The sequence below is a fragment of the Neopsephotus bourkii genome, unplaced genomic scaffold, assembly GCF_033783945.1.
Source record: "Neopsephotus bourkii isolate Nb327-2 ecotype Australia unplaced genomic scaffold, CSIRO-AGI_Nbou_v1 NB_234, whole genome shotgun sequence".
In the NCBI taxonomy this organism is placed as follows: Eukaryota; Metazoa; Chordata; class Aves; order Psittaciformes; family Psittacidae; genus Neopsephotus; species Neopsephotus bourkii.
Window position 1 is genome coordinate 5,106,293 of NW_026900744.1, and position 21,598 is coordinate 5,127,890.

Consider the following 21,598-nt stretch of genomic DNA (forward strand, 5'->3'; position numbering starts at 1 on the left):
TCATGATGGAACCTCTCTGTAATTTATGATGATTTATGATGATTTTATAATCATAAAAAATGGATTCGAGGAAATACAAACAAATGTAAGGAACATATATATGTGTACGTATCTTTCCTCTGATTTTGAAAGAAACAGAATAAAAGGATCATTTTCAAACCCGTATTCCTAAAACTGGGCACTTCCACTTCTGGGAGACTAAATAAGCAGAGTGAGTTTCCCCCAGAATCAACAAGCTGTGGCTCTCCATACCAAGGTCCCAGTTCATTTTGGAAAACCTCATTTCAGGCAGTTTGACAACTGAATTAGCACACTTCAAATCCATTAAGTGTTCTTGAATCAGAAGTGATTTCATAGCAGAGTTGCAATTGTTTGGAGGTACTTTCATCTCAAATGTTGAGATCTTTGAAGTATCACTTTCCTTTCCAATTTTATAGGATATGAAATTTCCTGGATGCTGTTTTAGAGAGTATCTGCCTGGATTACTGTTCACCAGGAGGTAGGTTTGCCCAACAGACAATCAGCTGTGCAATATCACACCCACTGACTTTTACATTACACACAGAAGAATAACTCCTTAGGCTAGTGCCACACAGGACTTGATTTCAGAGTGGTTTCTGAAAGGAAACATTTTAGAAAGCCTCCCTTATTTCTCTGCACGTTTGCTGCTCCTTTGATTCATAACAGAGGCTCAGAAGGGGTATTAAGAAGACAACAGAAAAGAAGCCAGGGAAAGGCTCCAGCATTTCTTAGTAACTTACCAGTGTATGTGCCTCAGCAAACAGATTGATAGATTCTGTTCAAATACTAAACAAATATCACAGCCTGTTCTCAGATTCACATCTCAGATATGGTATTTCTTAAGAAAATATTTGTGACTCTACTCTAAATTTCATCTACTTTTGTCTCTTGAATAAATTAATTTTCCCAGGGAAGACTCCTAAATATAGAACTGGCAGAGAACTCAGATTACACGCAATTTATCTTCCTATGCTCTACTGGCTACTCTTGGAAGTCACAAAGGATGTGCTTTTAATTAATAGTTTGAAATCCCATATGCAACATCAGCACAAAAATGGAAATATTCGACAATCACTGCTGAGGAAAGATGGGATACCGCTGATTAGCGCTACTCTTGTTTCTAGAACACACTTTCATACTCCATACTGTAAGCCCAGGACAGCCTCAAAACCAGTAAGAGCGATTTTTCATAGAATCATAGAACAGTTAGGGTTGGAAAGAACCTTAAGATCATCCAGTTCCAACCCCCTGCCATGGGCAGGGACACCTCACACTAAACCATGTCACCCAAGGCTTGTCCAGCCTGGCCTTGAACACTGCCAGTGATGGAGCATTCACAGCTTCCCTGAGCAACGCATTCCAGTGCCTCACCACCCTCAAAGTAAAGAACTTCTTCCTTATATCCTACTTAAACTTCCCCTGTTTAAGTTTTAACCCGTTACTCCTTGTCCTATCACTACAGTCCCTAATGAAGAGTCCATGCCCAGCATCCCTATAGCTCCCCTTCAGATAGTAGACAGGTAAAAAAAGCAAATCAAAAGACAATATAAATGGTTCTACTGTGAACATTTCTGCATTTGTTTTCTAAACAATGATCATGTGAACATCTTTTTGCAATCTGCCAAGCAAGGACACTGCTTTCATACTCTGACGAGCATCCTTCTCCATCAGTTCAGTTAAAGGCATGTACAGCTAATTTAGAATTCGGTAAATCCAACATATATATCAACTCTAAGAACAAAGTAAAGAGCACAGTGTAACTCAGAGTAGAAACTCTACCATGAAATAGTCTTGTTGAAACCAAATTTTACAAAGCTATCCCTACCATAATCACATACAACAGAACCAAGGGAATTTGAAGTGAAAGGGATTCCCTGTTCAAGTTTATAGCCCTGCATTGTATCTGAGATTCTGAAGCAAAATGAAAATGGTTTTAGTATACCTCTTGTAAGATTGTGTTAGCATTTTCATTTGAAAATCACAGGCCATTCAAAAAGAACAATGCCATTAAAGTCACTCCTTAGCCTTCCATTACTGGGCTTTCTCTAAAGCATACCAAGCAAATATGACTGGTTTTTATGAAAGCTTAGGGTGGTTGAGGCTTTCATGGGCATCCCTGAACAACTTTGGTCTCCTTTTTCCTTTCAACAGGCTGGATGTCACTTCTCGAGATGCAATGCTCTGCAAACAGAAGCAGATGGTTCCTTCTAGCTGAGCTACTCTGAATTTGCTGTTCTTTCTCAGCATTTCCTTAGTTTCAGTCTCCAGAAAGACTTTACAGAACATACAGCCATGTAGGAGGAGGAAAGTCTGATTACAATGAAAACAATGGTTACTTCTCGTACATGCCACAGTGATGTGCTTCCAGACAGGCTCTATTGTGGGTGACATGGCACAAATGTTCCACCTGTTTCACACTACTGATTAGAGCCTGTTAGGGCCATACCTGAAGCCCAACCGTCTGCGCTGGCATTTTGAAATCTCAAAAACAAAGTAATCACACATCATCTACCTACTTTAGCAATAAGAACAACAAGGGAACACGCTGTTCAGGCAAGCTGTTCAATCTGCATGCATGATCCTGTCTGAAATCTGTAGTTATTGTAGGCTGAGCTATCAGTCTTTATTCTATAGAAAGAACTCCACACACTGTACCTTTGTGACTAATAAGCAGTTGCCCATTTGCTCTGAAATGAGCATTTCCCCATTGCTGCCACAGTAGAACTGGCAGTAATGTAAAGAAAAAAGAATCCTAAGCATCTCACGATGCTCTAAGTAGTAGGCAGAGACCGTAAGATGGCACACTGCACAGCTGATAGACTGCTGGAGGCAAACAGAAGCAAGCTGGATGTTTCTCCTTGTGAGAACTGCAGTGAAATCACTGGCACAAGTTAACCGTGTTAGAAGACTCAAAACAAGTTATTTACTTAAATGTATTTATTTTATTTTACTTCATTCTCCATCACAGGTTCTTCTGCAGGATGCTAGAGGACAGAGTCCCCAGAAAGAGGTTGGATATGGCAGCAAACTAGAATGTACAAAGCAGAAGAGGACATAAAACATTTCTTTTGAAACTATGGACCCTCTTACAAGCAAGAAAGGACAAAAGCCTACAGTCAGATTGTTTCAAAGAGCACACTTTGATATAGACTACCAACACAGTCAAACTCACTACAATGAACACTGACATTTTTCCTAATGATGTCCAGGTAAAGCAGTCTTAAGAAGTTACCTGTGTGTCCATGAAGAGGGGAATGCGGTCGCGGGAGAGTTGGAGATGTGCTGGATGTTACGATCAAGCTCTTTCTATTGCTTGTCCGACAGCTGAAAGAAAGAAAGAAAGAAAGAGAAACTATAAGGCACAGTCAGATGGGCAAAAGCACCTGAAGGCAGGTCCTGCAGAACATCTTTCAGCTAAGGAGGAATCTCCCAGTGTTTAGGTTGGTAGTGACCCTGCAAAAAAAGGAAGCATACAGGGACAAATGGCACCTTGTCATCAATAAGTGTTTTAATATACTGGAAGCAATATAAAAACTCTAACTCATGCTGCACAGGCCACTAGAGATAACAGACAACAAATCCCCCAAATTTGTGCAACTTATGCTCTACAAATCACACAAAAAGCAGAAAACTGTGAAATACCCCCGAGTGCTTCACTTATTCCTACCAGTGTCTAACCTAGCAGATAAATTTGTTACAATTATTGGCTATTACTGTAACAAACCAGAGCATATTCCTCAGGGTAGAGTTAAAATTACAAAGTGTTGGCACAATTCAGCAGACTAGCAGGATTACCAATAAAACTTAAAACCTGAGATTCAAGAGTCTTTGTGAACACAGCAATCGAAAGCTCTGCAAAGCAAGTTTTAGATAAGCCCTCTGCTGAACCAGCTCCCCTCACTGCCATGACTTGTTCTAGGAAAAAAAGCAATACTTTGGTATGAAGCAGTTCAGAATGGGTTTTTCCACACTTGAGTTTCAGAACTTAGCCAAACAAAGAGAACAATGCATTCCTCCATTTGTTTTTCAGCCTGTGATTGCTAGTAGCAAACATCTAGCTCCAAAGATGATAGAAGTAATTGCAATGGGCAAGGGAAAGATCTTTAAACCATGGGAGCTATGAACAACTAGATATTTAACTCGCTTTCCCATCACCACTTCTTCTGTTGTTTGAACACAACAAACAGACAAGGTTCCCAGCAAAATCTCACAACTAAGTACTAAAGCTACGTACATTTATTTACTGCACCTCTAACTTGCTTTCTAGATGGCAGAAACATATCTGCTTACTTCAGCAGTTCTCAAAACAGGCAACTAAAACCGTATTTGTCTTGGTAGGGAGCAGGAGAATAGGAAGGAGCAGGGAAGGCTGAGCTGAGGCTGCATCAGGAGCTCACTGGCTCAGCTCTGGAGGCGTCCCATGAAGCTCCCTGCTGGGTTACCGCAGACACATGCAAAGCCTATTTGCTTGCAGAGCTCTGAATGCTGATATCTGCCCCAGTCCTTCCTGCACCAGCTGATCTTCTGGAGCTGCCCAACAATAAACACGCTCAAACTGCCAAGAACTACAATTCAACGCAAAACGATTCTTCTGCCACAGGATACAGTGCATCTGACTGTTCTTATTTGTAAGCTTTTTTATTGCTGTTCTATAGGAAACCAGAGAACTCAATGCAGGAAAAAATGCAACTGAACTGCCAACTGTAATAAACAGTAATAAAGCTGAAGCACCATTAACTGCTATTCAGGCTCTTTAGTGTACTTAAAACATTCCTCAAAATTATCCAACTGATTCCATACAATCTCCATTTACATTCATGTATTATTCAACAATAGCCCATCCAAAACCTGATTGCCATTGTGTATATTGTATGGAAAAACTAACAGCCTGATTTTAAGAAGCTTAAAATCTCAGTTCATGGGATTTTTTTAGTATGTTTCCAGTTACTCTATTTCAGTAATTGCTGGAAAAGAACAGAATACTCAATTCTACATTAATATCACATAATCATTATGTTTATATTACCAGAAAATCCTTCTCGCAACATGAAAGTCCTGAGTATTCTAATATATTTTATTACTATGTAAGAAATAAAGAAGCCCTGGGTATTTTAATACAAATTATAATGTAAGACTTTAAGATATTGCTCAGTATAAAACACCAGTACAATGAGAAAACACAGCTCTCCATCCTCTCTGGTCGTATCAGTCTGCTGAAGACAGCTCCTAAAATACACTATACGACAGCGATATCTGGCGCTGGCTATGGAAACTCAGTATATTGAAATCACAACACATGAACTGTCCCAAACTCAGTTTTTTAACTGCTTACCCATGTTTGCCAAATTGAACTGAGTTTTACAAACCCATTTTCTCTGCTGTATTTGCAAAGATAAGGAGCCAAAAGACAAAGGGTTAAGTGGCTGGAGAGCAAGCACAGCTGAGACCCATTAAAATAGGTCAGATTTACACAAATGTACCCAAAGGAGGGAATGGCTTGGAGTGAAAGCCTAGCCCCAAGTTAGGAATAAAACATTATTCTCTTTACACCTTCGAAATTGGATAACTTTCAGTTTCCCTGGATGTCTCATCTGGGATGGGGGAACATCACTTAGGCCTCTTTAGCCATTTCTATGAACCATGTGTGTTGGCAAGAAGGCAAAGCTTAAACAGAGAGGCTAAAAACAGAATTCCTAATTTCTTCAATCCATGTTGTATGATGAGAAAAATATACAAATACAGTCATACACTCTACTGGTTGAGGAGAGCTCTCTGGGTATACACACAAAACCTTTAGATCTTGGAATCCCTGAGAAACTATAGAACAAAGAGATGAAGTTCTGGTAGTCACTAACGTACAAAACAAGGGGGAAAGGGAGGAGGCAACATGAAGACTTCAGTTGGGTGACCTCCCCCAAGAAGTCACCACGACAGCATTTGAGCACCTCCTAAAGAAGAACAGCTAAATATGAAAGAAGAAAAGCTGGCTTTAACCAGGGCTTTGTGCCAAAGAAATTCAAACTAGCCAATTCAAGTGTTGGCAGAAACAGTTCAAATGAAGAAAAAACTATTTCCTGGAAGATACACTTTAGCCAAACAGACGGTATTGGGCTCAATACTGAGCTACAGGGCTATTAACCCTATACATTGCATTAACTATTGTTTATTACAGTTCACAAATTCTCTGAACAATATTCTACGCTTCCTTACCCTAAAACTACTTCAATCTGTGTAAGAAAACAGAAGAAGAAGGAGAAAGTAGAAAGGGAAAAGGTTACCTATACATCTCTGAGTATTTTAACTAGAAAAAAGTTCTTAACCGGTCCAGAGAGATTCCAAGCATTATTACTTGCTTATAAGCCAACATTTTGCTATTTTCATTAAATGCAAGGCGAGCCTAACCCTGACCCTCCTTTCCTCTCGCAATTTGGTATGGGTCTTGTTAACCTTTTTTTATTCAGATCCCACTTCATAATTCCAGAGAATCAAATCCCCTCCAGGTCTTCCAGTTTAGGCAAAATAAGATTTAAAAGCACAGGGTTTCTGTACTGCCCAGACTGCAGGGTCGAGCTCCTGGGCTGTCAAGATGCAAATCCCACCACTGCCATCCTGAAACCCCCTGTGCCACCAAGGCCACCAAGCAGGCATGCAGCCAAACCTAGGTCTAGAGATCATAGAATCATAGAATAGTTAGGGTTGGAAAGGACCTCAAGATCATCAAGTTCCAGGCCCCCTGCCATGGGCAGGGACAACTGACACTAAGCCATCTCACCCAAAGCTTCATCCAACCTGGTCCTGAACACTGCCAGGGATGGAGCATTCACAGCCTCCCTGGGCAACCCATTCCAGTGCCTCACCACCCTAACAGGAAAGAATTTCCTCCTTATATCCAATCTAAACTTCCCCTGTTTAAGATCTGTACGAGGACAAGAGAAACTCAATTTAATTCCGAACACGCTCAGCAAAATGGATGATTTATATCAAAATATTTGAAACAATGCCTTTGCATCACTACAGAAATAGAGCTATTCCTATTTCTAGAGTTAATTCCTCTGCCTGCAGCAAAAATAACATTTGTTACATGTACTGAAGTGTTCCCAATGCATTCTTGAAACTGAACACTGCAGGACATTGGACTTGGGTCTGGTAACTGGACACTGGTTTTGGACTCCCTGAAATGTGCCCTCGCGCCAGCACTATTTATGAGAACATTTGGTATCGTACCTGCGAGCTGCACGCAGCCCGCGTCCTCTTCAACTACACCCTAACAAACCTTCTCCTATGCACCCACAGACAATTCGACGTCAGCCTCTAAAACGAGCACCATTAGTACACCTTGTTTCATATGTATTTTCAGTCTGAAAAAGAAATCAATGTTTCAGTCCCAGCATAAATCAATATCTGATTCTTTATTTTAGCAGTTTGCTCTGGGGACATCTCTAACTCACTGAGCAAAACTGATTAACGTCCATGAGGCATTCATGTAATGAAAGCAAGGGCCACAGAAGAACAATTTCAAAGTAAATAACCAACAACCACTATCAACTAATTTCATAGCGTTGCTGGTTATTAAGAAATGAATAGTGACAAGAAGGCTTTTCAAAATCTATCTAAATTTAGAGGCCTTCTAAATTTCTCATTGAAGCTCCTGAATATACAAATAAACAAGAGTAGCACCAACTGCATGAGTCTTCTATCAAAATGGACTTTGATAGAAATCAAATAAGATGTACAGGAAAAGCAGAGCTTAAATCACATTTTGGTCAGTAATCATTATTTCGTTTTATTCATATTAGTGATTTTAATTACAGAGTTTTAGTTTTGTAAGCAACCTCAGGTTGTTACTGTGTCAGATTAACTCTTGCATCAACCATAACTCCTTCCAAACGTTCCAGCACCTCTGAAGTCCAACAGACTTGTTCCAGATTTGACACTTAATTCAGTGACCCAAATCGCTATGAAAGGGGATCCAAAACTCAGAGTGATCACACCTACAAAAGCTATCTGTGGTTATATATCTTCCTAAAACACACTATCACCTAACCAAACTGCACTAGATCCTCCTCTGATGTTACAGGAGTTTGGTTTCAGTTGATTTGCTTTACAAAGACGTCTTTATGAGAAACAGACATTTTGGAAATGAAAATAAGTATTTAAAATTTTTAATCACAAAGGCAGAAAATTTACAAAATGCAAAATCTGCATGTCAATGAATGCAGCAGCTGCACAGCAATGTTAACTAGATGTGGAAGTTATTGTCTTAATTATAGTAATTCAAAGATGGAAGCAATTTTGTAAGCTTTAGCACTACCAACAACAGGGATAATTAGTTCTCTAAAATAGATAAGAATAAGTAAGCATCTGGTTCAACCGATTATTTTTTTCTTCATGTTCAAGAATAGTTTAAAAGTTATTCATCCTAGAATAACTGGGGATAAAAGTGTTATTATTCATCGTGTGCGTTTGGTACTTTGCACATTCCTACAATAAACACTTATTTTATCTGATGGAAATACAGTTACACTCCTAAAGACTTGAAGGATGGAAGCACAAGCTGCACACCTCGGGCTGCCGGAGGTGCCCAGACCTGTCTCCTGGGGCAGGGATGGACAGCAAACCTGCCTGCAAAGCAGAGAATCTCTTTCGGCCAGTGGCCGAGCTGCAGGAGGTGGGGAGAAGGCTGCCCAACATCAGGGAGGCTGAGAAGGGGTTGGATAGCTGGTTCCAAGCACAGCCTGCAGGGGACCCACAGCACATGGCCAAACAGCCAAAAACTCCCCCAGCAGCACACAGAGAAGGGCCAAGAATGCAGAAGAACGGAAACTTGCAAGGGCAAGGACCAGTAAGATGATGAGATCTCCTCTGAGGCCTGAGATGCCCTTGCAGAATCGATTCACCACACTGCAGACTGGAAAGACCTGCCACACCTGGAGAGATGCTGGAGCCCAGTCTACTCCCCGTGTGACAGCCACTGCAACTAAGAAAAGTCATCAAGTAATAATAGCAGGCAACTCTCTTCTGAGAGGCATGAAGGCATCTCTGCCAACCTGAGGCACCTGGACTTATGCGAAGCATCTGACACCATCCCATGGGACATCTAAAATTTGCCCTCTGTTTAGAAGTTCACAAGAGGACATAAACTGGACAAGTCTAAGTATTTTTTTACAATGGGACACTTTGCTCCTGGTTTGCTGTAGGTGACAGTTGTACCAGGCTGCAGACTCACTCTGTGTTCAAGGGTGTCTGTGCCATGTGGAATGAACAGCTTTATCCCCCCCTCCCTCCTTTTTCATAATGCCTATTTAATATTCATATGTGCAATGCAGGAGCTGTTTCAGAGGAAGAAATCTCGCACTATCGTCTATGAGGTATAAGAAAGTCTTGGAAAGTGAAAAGACTTCACTTTGCAATGGAACAAGAGAAAAGTCCTGCCTATACCATTGAAGCCTTCACCTTCCATAGTAAAGAAAGGCATTAAGGGGTGCTCTCATGTCTCATGCTGGTACCAGTAAATTAGTAACAGCAAAGATGACAGTGGAAAGATGTGAATTCCACAAGACAAGGAGCGTGGAATAAAAGATGTAAGTCAACTTGTGAAGTGTGGGCTGCGCTTCTGTATAGACATACAAAGACAACAAGAGGAGATAAAAAACATGGAGAACAACTTTTTCCATAATGCCACACATTTCAGTATGCTAACGAACATGTTAACTGAAATGAACAAGGAGTCAAACAACACAAGGTGCAGAAAACGTGGTAAGTTGGATGTAGACTGCTTCTTTGATGGAAAATTAACATCTTGGTACTTAGGAATTAACTTACTGTATGAAAGACCATTTTGGTTTCATCTAAAACGAGCTATATATTAGAGAAACCTTTCTGCTTCATTTAGAGCTCAAATTCAAGAAGCAGCACCACCGCAAGCTAAGAAATTACAAAAGAAAAGGCTAAAATTGCCAGTTAACACCAAATTTATGTCTAATTTGCCTAATGTTTGAGGCTGGTGCACACCTGCTTACACCGTGCTGTACAGTGCAGACCTTCTGCATTATTAACAACATAGAAACAACTCTGTAAAGCCAAGCAAAATGAAGTGTCACAACAAATTACCATGACTGGCACAGCCATTCTCAACTAAATCAAGGCAATTTATTCTGAAATATTCCTCCCTCCCAAATACATTCCAAACCTATCTGCTCTTATCAGAAAAGAAAAACAGTAAGAAAAAAAGTATATATCTCTGATTATGGAAGGGACGCCTCAGAATAAATATAGGCCATATTTAATGGGAGAAAACACACCAACCTCCTCAAGCATAACTATCTCCTTCTTCACTTGTGTTATGCATTCTACCGCCATGAAGTTACATCACAGAGTGTGAAGGGATGATTTAATGAAAACTAAGCATAACTGCATACTTTCATTTCCCATTTCATCAAACTCTATTATTAAATGCTTCACGTAGCATAACTGCTTTTTAAATAAGTCTCTACTCGGCAATTCTCACGGAAGATAGTTTATCACATTCCAGCAAACAAATTCAAGAATGAAATGTCAGAGTGATTTTATATTGTTTCTAATCCTTTAACCATGTAGCTTGCAATGACATAGAGGTGTGTAATTTAACAAACCCAAAGTCTGCATCCAGAAAACTAAGCATACAAACAGAAAACGAAAAGAAACAAGTTGTTTTAAATTCAAAAGTGAGGACATTTAATAGAAATCTTGCATCACATAACATGAACAGTCGCGCAGCTGCTTTGTGGCACACAAAGTGAACAGTTCTCTTCATTTTGTTTCAGAGCACTTTCACAGTTCAAGTATTACAAAAATGTTCCAAATTAGGTCTTTATCAGTTAATTGGAGCTCCAAACCTCAGTGTGAGGATAAACTACATCTCTAATTTAGAAGTTATTCTAACAATACATTGAAATAATCCCCAAATCAGACTGTGTTCATGGAGTCGCCTTTTCTGCCCAGAGCACGTATTTTCACACACTTGCGCTGTAAAGTATTAACCAGGGTGGGAGCATTACGAATGTAAATGGGACTAAGATGTTTACAACTGATCCATTTGTCAAATTTTACAGACAGATACTCTGACAGTTAGACCAACAAAACCGATTCACATGGGAGATACAAATCTACACTTTTCCTGTGTCAAATAATCAAATCAAAAGGTAATCTTTTCCCTATACAAACAACATCCAGAGTTTATTTTCTAGTGATGATTCCAAGCCCAAATATTTTCAATAAGTTATATAGGAACTCATAAATATGATGTGCCAATGATACCTTTGTAACTACATAGATTTTTCACTCCATGAAATCAAAAAGCTGCTTCTCTAGTTCAAACAAATCATCATGTCTGACCAGTCTTAAGTTATTGCCAGATAGGGCAAATGCTAGCACATAAGGAAACATCTGCACTAACAGACAGAGCATGGGAAATTAAGAGAATATATGTGGTTTATATATGTCTCCTAATGCTGCCCTCTCTTCAAAAAGGCAACACAGAAGTACTGGTTCAGCAGATCCCGAGCTGAATATACTTAATCCACAGGTGGAAAGCCAGTCTACCCATCTGTCAGCCAGCAGCACCACTGGTTTGCACCAAGGACTCCCCACTGCTGGAACTCACCATTCCCGAACTGCAGTTTGGAAGAGGCAGGTAGGCCCTATGCAATCCTCAGCTCCACTGGAAAAGATATTACCCTGTTGGTGAGACTCCCCTTGCCAACTATGGACAGTAACAACTCTACTGAACAGGTCAGTAGGTCGACAATTCACAAGTTCATCCCCTATAGCAAAGTAAATAGATAATTATATACATCCAGAAAATCAGTCTCAATCTGCCTACCTTATCATGACACCTTAAATTTATACTTTTGCTTCTGAACTAGAAGGTACAAGTGTACATTGTGTTATCATTATACAAGACCTTCCCCTTTCTAAAGCAATGTTTCCTAACTCTTAGCAACTTCCTACAAAACAACAAACCAAAACAAATGAACAAAAACCAACCAAATCCCCAAACCAAGAAATGAACATCAACTTGGCAACATTCCTTAGTAAGGGCAGGTTACTTCTAAAGACAGTTCAATAAAGAAAGGTTCATTAGCTTTCCAAGAAGGGCAAAACCACTTTCCTGTGGAACTATTAAAACCTATGTATGTATGCACAAACATCCCCCTTCCAAAGGCCTTCAATCAGAAGCACTGAAAACAATTCACTGCTCGTTATGTTTGCACACACAAACATGGGAGAAAAATCCTCAAAAACACCTCTAAAACACACAGGCAATGCATGTGGTGCTAAGGTAGGCTGGTAATAGCCTTGTGGACACATCAGGAGAACACCCAGGCTTAACAAAACTGCCATCTCAGCAGTAAGCTACAAAACTTTTGACGTTTGTCCAGGACTAAGCTGTCATAGAAAGGAATGTGCAGTGCTGTGCCTGTTTGCAGTCAACAGGGGCTGAGCAGAGCTTGTCCCTGCACCAAAACAAGATAAAGGTGAGCTGTGCATGCCAGCCTGCTGCTTTAATCAAAACAGATACTGAAAGAGGATACATATTGCTCAGTTTGTTCCCTTCAGCTCTGCGAAAACAAACGCTGCTTGGGACCCTTCGAATCAATACATTTGTTGAATGGCAGAAAGGGAAAATGATACCTAGGTAAGAATGGGCACTAAATGTCAAAGAAGTTGACAGACAGGAGGTGGAATTCGGCAGACATTGGAAAAGATCAGCATAGCAAGTAAAACTGATATAAATTAATGTATAGATACATGACACTGTTGTAAATCAAGTATTTGGTTATTCGGTCCTTACTCATTTACGGTAGCAGGTCTGTCAATATGCTATTGTCTTGGATGAAACCAACAAACTTAAGAGACATGAAAAAATTACTACAAAAGCACATTAGATAACTACACTGCAGTGTGCATCAGCTCAAATAAGCAGCCTACTTTAACATAATAAAAAAAATATGCCTGTAGAAGGCATTTCAAGTTAATGGAGCAATGAAACCACAGAAGGCAGGAGAAGAGGGGGAGCCCCGGGTGCAGATCCTACCCTGGCACAAAGAACAGCCTCAGATCTCCAGCAAGGCTAAGTTTCTGGAGCAATCAAGCCTGATCACATGTCAAACCTCATTCTTTTGTGTAAAGTTTACTTGCTTTCTGAGCCAAATGCTCATTATCCAATAGCTATCAATTTTTCATATGAGGATGGCTGTTCCACTTACTACCTATACAAACACATACTACTGAAATTTTAACAGCCAGAAGCTGAAATGATCATTCACAAAACCAGGCTGAAGAAAAACACAAACATTAAAAGCCACGAGCTAAGAGTTAAAGCTTGATGCAGTACATGTCGAAGGGTAAAGCAGCTCTACCGCCACCTAAGAAAGTATCCTTGCTTTAGCTGTTAGTAGCTCTTCTACTCAAGATGGCTGAAGACAAAATCAATTCCACCTAGAGTAAGGTGGTGGAAAGCAGTAAGTACAAATACATGAATGTATCAAAAATTAATGGATGGCGGCAATGATGATAAAAAGGAATCATAAAAGAATCAAGGAAAAAAACTAAATCCTAGAAAATCATGGAGGCATAATTTACACAGTTACTAAAAAAGTAGGTATTTAATAAATGTATCTCTTCCAAAATTGGATCAGAACTCAAATGAAGAAACCACGAAAAGCTTTTTGAATGCTTTATGTACTTATTAACCTTCCAGTCAGATGCTAGCACCTGTAATGAATGCTCAGAGTAATGCAGAGGTACCCCAGCCAATGAGTCAGATTTATTCAGAGCTCAGCTCAGATACCTCTATGAAAATATGCACAATATGGGGAATAAACAAGAGGAATTAGAGATGTGTGCACATCTATGAGGATATGATATCATTGGCATAATGGAAACATGGTGGGATGGCTCCAGTGACTTTAGTGTTGGAATGGAAGGTTATAGGCTCTTTAGGAAAGACAGGCTGGGCAGATGGGGAGGCAGTGTAGCTATTTATGTCAGTGATAGGCTGTAGAGTATGGAACTTTGCCTGAGTAAGGGTGATGAGCCAACAGAGCTTGTGGGTCAGGCTCAAAGGGAGAACTGCGACAGCGGATGTTACTGTGGTAGTACACAGAGAAGGACTTGCTGGTCCATGAGAAACTTAACATGACTCAGCAGTGTTCGTCTGCCACCCAGAAAGCCAACTGTGTTCTGGGCTGCATCAAAAGGAACGCGACCAGCAGGTCGAAAGAGGTGATCCTGCCTCTCTACTTTGCTCTTGTAAGACCCCACCTCCTGTGTACCTTGTGTGGTTCTGGTGTCCTTAACGTAAGAAGGACATGGAACTGTTGGAACAAGTTCAGAGGAGGGCCACGAGGATGATCAGGGGAATGGAGCACCTCCCATATGAAGACAGGCTGAGAAAGTTGGGGCTGTTCAGCCTGGAGAAGAGAAGGCTGCGTGGAGACCTCATAGCAGCCCTCCAGTATCTGAAGGGGGCCTATAGGGATGCTGGGGAGGGACTCTTCACTAGGGACTGTAATGACAGGACAAGGGGGAATGGGTTCAAACTTAAACATGTTTAAATCTGAATAGGAGATTTAGGTTAGACATAAGGAATAAGTTCTTTACTGTGAGGATAGTGAGGCACTGGCACAGGGTGCTCAGAGAAGTGGTAAATGCTCCATCCCTGGCAGTGTTCAAGGCCAGGTTGGATGGCCCTTGGGGAACACGGTCTAATGTGAGGTGTCTCTGCCCATGGCAGGGGGGTTGGAACTGGATGGTCTTAAGATCCTTTACAATCCAAAGCATTTTACGATTCTTACTCATAATTGAAGAATTAGAAACAAGTAAGTACAATTTTTACAGATTATGTGTAACAAACTTTAGCACAAACTCACAAGCACAGGCAAACACAGCTTGAATTTTCTGAGACCAAGTAGGAAAAGACAGACTGTTAAATTAAATTAGCCTGTATCTGTATAAGTAAAAGATTGTTGTAAACTGCATTTCTGGGAGCTGAGTATTACCATATCCTACTTTTTTTGCTGTACAAGTTCTGTTCCCCCACAAAGTCCAAAACTAACACTGTCAACATGAAACCAAATGAGACCCATGAAAAAGGCAGAAAGTACAGGAATGAAGACACAGAGGGAGATAAATGCAAACACAGAAAGTCAGGTTTTCAAATTCCACAGCAATCATGCTTAAATTAAGTCTGCTAATTGTAACATACTAATTCATCGTGCAATCAAGACTGGAACAAAATCAAAGGACAGGAAAACACACAATATACTGGAAATAAGTCATTTCAAATGCCACTGCAGAATTCAATCGAGTTTCCTTCTTGATCAAAGATTCAGGAAAGGACTGTTCTCATATGTTCTTGCAGAACATTTCCCTTGACAAAGGCTTACATCTCCTTGGGTCCCGGTGTCTCTCTTCTAGTACATGCTCACTGGCAGTGTCTTCAGCACCACATAAAACACATAAAGTGACATTTGCATCTTCTATTAATTGTGAAACACAGCAGGCAGTAATGGTAATGGGGAGACTAATGCAAGCATCATACTGCTACATAAACATAGCATTTGCTTAGGTTTTCAATACATGACTAAGCTTTGTCTTCAAATAAAATATCAGTCGAGTGCCAATTCCTCACACTTGAGGCATTTTTGTGGAAAAGATCATGATTAATTTAGCTTACAGTCTCAAAACATGTCCAATCTATAGCACAGCATTGCCTAAATCGATAGCCAAGAGAGGCTGGTATCAGGTGGCTTGGATTTCACAGCTGGCACAAGGACTCCCCTGCACAGCACTTACATGCATTCCCCTTCTGAATCCCAGTTCTCTGGACCCTTCCACTTTCAGCCAACACAGTACCAAAAGCAGGCATGCCAGAACAGGCTTCAAAACTAAAATTTTAAGAGGCCTGGAATAAATGATGAGATTTTGCTGTTGAAGTGCTTATTATTTTATCTACAAGCCTACTCTAAAGAGCACTTTGGTATTACTCTGTAGTCCTTTAAATAAGAGAAAAAAAATTGGGTATGGACTGAGAAAAACTATTCAGGGAATATCCGATAATTAGCTATAAATGTAGAATCGAATCACTTCAAAGGTTATCTTCCTTAATGCTTTGAACTAATGTATACTTTCTCAATATGGTAACTGAGAGGGGTGTCAATACTAAGTGTTCAGCATCTGACCAAAACCTAAGCAAGAGTCCTCCAGGTAGGTGTATGGTGATGGATGCTGATGTCATACACCATTTCTCTCCGTTGCTTAAATATGGACTGCTTTTTATAAAACACATTTTGTCCTAAGCTGTGCAGCTCCTTGTTAACATCAGCATTCAACTGCCATTAAAGTAACAGGAATCCCAAGCGCACCGGAGAACATCTAGCTTGATTTGCTCCTCACACGACCTTTTAAAGATGAACAAGGACCTGCAAAGAGAAGTGACACAGCACGGGCAAAGGTTCCAAAGAACCAGATACATCTACAAGTCCATCCCAGAGCTTTAAGCTGATGGGCGCTCCGGATTTAAAACTCACTTGTCAGAGACAAACAACAGTTGAAATAAGCAGATGTACAGATTCTGTTAGGATTCAAAACCCCAAATGTGTCAACTTCAATTAAACACAAGAACTGCACATTTCCAGGCAAAACACATGCCTGTATGTACTTTTTCTGTCTTACTTTCCATTGTAGCACTGATCCGATCTGTCTTCTGCAACATTCAAAATCTCCCTTCTCCTACCTCTTCTGAAACCAGTCTCTTTCCCTCCCTTAAAAACATCAATGTAAAACTGTTTTATATTCAGCAGCCTCCTTCACAAGAAGGATCCAAATAATTCATGAAATCCTCCATGATCTTTGTGTTGTTCAGTTTCCTCTTCACAAAAGTTCTGACTTGAAAAACTGGTTTGTCCTGGGCAATAGCCAAGTGTTCATACATGACAGTTTCCATCTGAACAAAGAGCTTTCAAGCTTAAAACTTCAGAGTTAACCCTGTAGGACACTTTGGGTTTTAGACTAGCAGGAAAACAGCCAAGAGTATTCAAAACCAATTTAAAGTCTGATTTACACAGACAGAATTCCAAATAAACATGAAATTACAAAGAATCCACGTGTATTCCCTGAATCATCACACTTATTTTGGATATCAGGAGGACCGTTCTTCCATTCATGGCAAACTGGTTTTTTCATTGTATTTAAGTAGCACCAATATCACATAACGGGGTGTATTGGAGCCTCCACAAAACTCATCCATTAGTGAGCAAAATACACATTACATTTTCATGCAGTCCAAAATACTATTCTCATAAACAGGTTTTCAGAAGATAAGGTAGATTTTTTTTACCCCACCCCCCCCCCAACTGTTTTTTTCCTAAGGCCTTATTGAAATACCGGCACAAGTAATTTGAATGAAATTTCCTCGCTAATTAGAAATGTCAGGAGGCCATTTAATATGCTGAACTAAGTAAAAAAGAAAATGGAGCTAAATATTATCAAAAGCATCAAATTTCCAGGTCTTTTACAACCTTCCCAGTATAAGAGAAACACTTCTTATTTTATTCATCTAGACAAGGAAACGTGTGGCATGACAGCTGCCACTTTAAAGTTAATTACAGCATAGATTCATATTTTTAAGACTAGCTTTATGTTACCACAAAAAAAAGTGCCCTGCTAGCATCAAACTAATTGTTTTTCTTCAAAGTGACAATGCATACATGGAGGAGGTGGCTTTTGTGGACACACATAGCTTTTAATGTCAATCTAGATGAATCAGCATAAAAAAACACATTTGAAGGGATATGTATGGACTCACACAGTCCTGTTATGGTAGCTTAAAAGATAGCATGAATACACAAGTGCTATCAGAAAGCCTCATTACATATTCCTGGCCGCCTCCTTATTTCCCACTCATTTGTTTACATCCCAGTGAAAGGTGGTTTCTCTTATTGTTTGTGAGTGTTTCAGTAAGAAAGCATTTTACTTAGTTGCCAAAAAACCGTTTACAATGAAATGCAGTGATTTCCATTGTATTTCAGATACACCTGAATCTCAGATTTTAGAGGTGTTGTGCTACTTAAAGATCCTTTTACACTTCAAGGGTAGTTAACTCCTGTGATTTTAACAAATTACCAAACTACTGCATCACTGATGCCCTTTCACTGAAAGGAAATGAGAAAAGACAACTAAAGGATCAATGGCAATTGTGGACACGAATCCAGCACATCATTCCTAACAGAAATACACCTTTGTTGTCACCTAGAATTATCTTTCAAGTCACTTCCATACACAGTCTTCCCTGTCTTAACTTTGCAATAGGAAAGTCACTGAACAAAAGTGAAATTATTAAAATCTACAGTCCCAGTCTGTTCCACCCAGACAGGATTAAACTGCTCCAAAAAATGAGGAAACATTAGAAATCATCATTCTAAGTCAGTTTTTCAAGACCAATGAACACCCACTTTTGCACTGCTGTAAATATCAAATTGCAAGAGTACATTCAAGATACGCCCAAAGTGCAAAGGAACAGAAGGAGTTGAAAACAGAGGCCTTTGCTTTAAATGCAACAGAACTATGCTTTATCTGTCCATAATCCAATTTCAATACATAATGCCTCAGTACAGCTGATACCAGAATGCCAACCCCATGTGCCCTTTGAACCAAGAAATTCTCATATTTCTTCTATAGTTTAAAATCATAAATATTTATACAGAACCAGTCTGACAGGTAAATCTGATTTACGTTTATGTCACCCCTCCCGTATTTACAGTTTGCTCTTGACTTTCTCTATCCTTCCGGGAATACACTCAAGAAGAAACAAGCCAGCCACTTTGACCGGAGGAGCAGATGGTTCACTTTTACAGTACCATTAGCTGCGGCGAGAATCCCACCAGCTGCATGAGAGAGCTCATTTCAACAAAACATTGCAAGGGGAAAGAGGAATCCTTCCCATTTGCCTCCTAATGTAGCAAAAGCCATATGGGAATGAAGCCCTTTAGGATTTTTAGTGTGTGTCAGAAGCCGTCATTACAGTGAAATGTGCCATTGCACATTAGTCGGAATACCACTAATTACCCATTTTAGCAATGCAAAACCAAATTAAAACCTAAGAGAAATCAAAGGTGGCAAAGCCCAGAATTAAGAGCACACAAGCTATCACAAATGCAGTAGGACCATATAGAAATTTTACAAAGAGATCAGAGGAAAACTCAATCAAATATTTGACACAGCAGAAAATTCTCTGCTGCTAAAAATGCCCACCCAAGATTGCAATGTTAAAGAAGAAATGTAAATTGCAACCATCGGTTTTAAAAGGAAGAAGTTTCCTAAGAAGCGAACATGACACTTTGAAAGAGGGCCAATTAAAACAGATATGGTACTTCACTCAAGTGCCCAGATGCCATGATCCTGAGAACACACAGAAACACCCAGATCCCAGCACTACAACACACTAGAGCTACAACAACCACTCTCATAGCCCAGATACTCTTGGGAGCAAAGCTACTACATACGTGTGTAGACATGGTTTCAGCACCAGTGCCCTGGCAAGACTCTCAATACAACAGTATGTCGCATGAACTAGCTGATTTATCACAATAAATGTAAGACCAGCCCATCCTGCCTATCCATCTCCCACAAGACTGTAGGCAAAGAGCTTACAGGGCACCAGTGGAGCATGGCAGAGGGTGATATTCCCAGCAAACTGTCACACATGCTCAAATATTTCATTTCTAAGGCTAACTGAAGGCTGTGGTTTCCGTGCTGTGTGGAATAGGGTTTCCATCACAAGACTTTGTGCAGCAGCTCTCTGCTATGAATCCTCATAGAGCTGTTTGATCATTTTGAAATATCTAATAGTCATTTATGGGATTAAATCAATAAAAGCTCATGTCTTTTCCATTAAGATGCGCAGCAGATTTACAGATCAATTTCTTTCCTTTTGCATTTCAACTCTAGCAAATAAATGGAACTGTAAATTTTGAGTAGGAGCTTTCTGGCAAAATATTGCACCCGAACCTTTGTTAGAATTTTGCATATTGTTTCTGTCCTTGCTGTCCAATTTTAAATTCAAAGTAGCACACTAAAAAGGTACTGAAAAATAAAGCCACTTCATTCTTGTTATGGGAAACTGCAGGTGTCCACTCTCTATGGAAGCTCATGATTGTTGAATTCGCTCAAAATACTACCTTTATCCACACTGAACTCACTTAGAATGGAGCAAGCTTTAGAAAAACAAAGTTCTGCAAGCAGGAGCAATAAATGAGTTGCTCCATGAGCTGCAGGTCTAACACAGGTTATATTCTACAGAAGTGCCTGCCTTCACCAAAGCCCCCTTCCCTCACCTGTGCTAACCCAACTCCTTCACTCCTCCTGGCTCTGCCCATCCCACCTTGCTCTCGCAGTGAGCCAAGTCTCATTACACCATGCTGCTTCCACGCTAACCAGTTGGCATCCAAGAAGCACTTGAAAGCCAAGCCCTACCTACCTTATTCTTTGGAAATGGAGGCACAGGACAGCAATTGCTCCCCATTTCCTCTCCCCAGCCAAGTTCAAGATATCTGTAAGGAAATGCTGAGCTTTATCTCTGCCAGTTCTATTCCTCCATCAAACCACTGCTGCAAGTGCTCAATGAGTGTGAAAGTTATTGCTGGGAGCAGAGAGCAACACAACCTAAATCTCAATGAGCTCTTTTCCTTTGAAAAACAGGCTAAGGGCAACAAAACTTGTATTTGCAGAGAGCAACGCCTCTGACGCAATTCGTTGCAACCGAGATCTGATTTTATTTACAGAATCTTTCTTCATCACTGATAAAATTTCTGAAACACATTGCCAGCAAAGAAGTCAATTTTGATATAATTTAAACCACAAATGTGGAATGAGAGAGCCCTCCAGTACATTACTCTGTAGAAGATGCAATACTCAAAAAGATTAATATGATTTCCAACAGCCGATGAACAAAATTCACACTAAAAATCAAGTCAAATGTGATATTCTGATTTCTAACTGTATCAAATCCACTGCTGAGAAATTCTGATACTAGCTGCAACTGTTTACTCACAAACCTAAATATATTGCTTTAGTCGGGATTAACTACCTACCATACTCATCAATAAGTTTCAGGCTACATACGTTCAGCTCCACAGAGCACCTGATGAGCAATGATTATGGTGATATTTCCCAGTCTTGAAAGGACACCACTGTACTGCATCAGATCTGACACCATTCATTAGTTTACACACTTCAGTATGATTTTATCAAAATCCGGAGAGTAGCACGAATACAAACACTCATCCTATTAACTATTATGTTAACATATTTACATCTCCAACTAACAAATGTTAAACATATTAAGAATTATTTAAAATGTGAGGTTATGCATATCTCTAAGATGACTGCAAGTGCTCTAAGTCAAAATATTTGCAAGCCCTGCCTTGTGCTATTTCATCATAATACTGTTGCTACTTTGAATACGAAAGCAGCTTGTTCTCAGTAAAGCATCTATCCATCATTCTGTAGAAAAAAATCCCACCCTTATCACAGTCAC

General features: G+C 40.0%; 1 protein-coding gene across 16 annotated transcripts in view; it reads right to left on the reverse strand.

Annotated features, from left to right (window-relative positions):
• The window catches only part of MAST2 (microtubule associated serine/threonine kinase 2), a 201,268-nt gene that overhangs the window by 65,832 nt on the left and 113,838 nt on the right, over positions 1-21,598 (reverse strand). For all 16 annotated transcript variants that reach the window (XM_061344957.1, XM_061344962.1, XM_061344956.1 and 13 more), the window contains one exon: positions 3,254-3,345. In XM_061344957.1, coding sequence (XP_061200941.1) covers positions 3,254-3,345 — 92 coding nt within the window. The remainder of the gene's footprint in view (positions 1-3,253; positions 3,346-21,598) is intronic.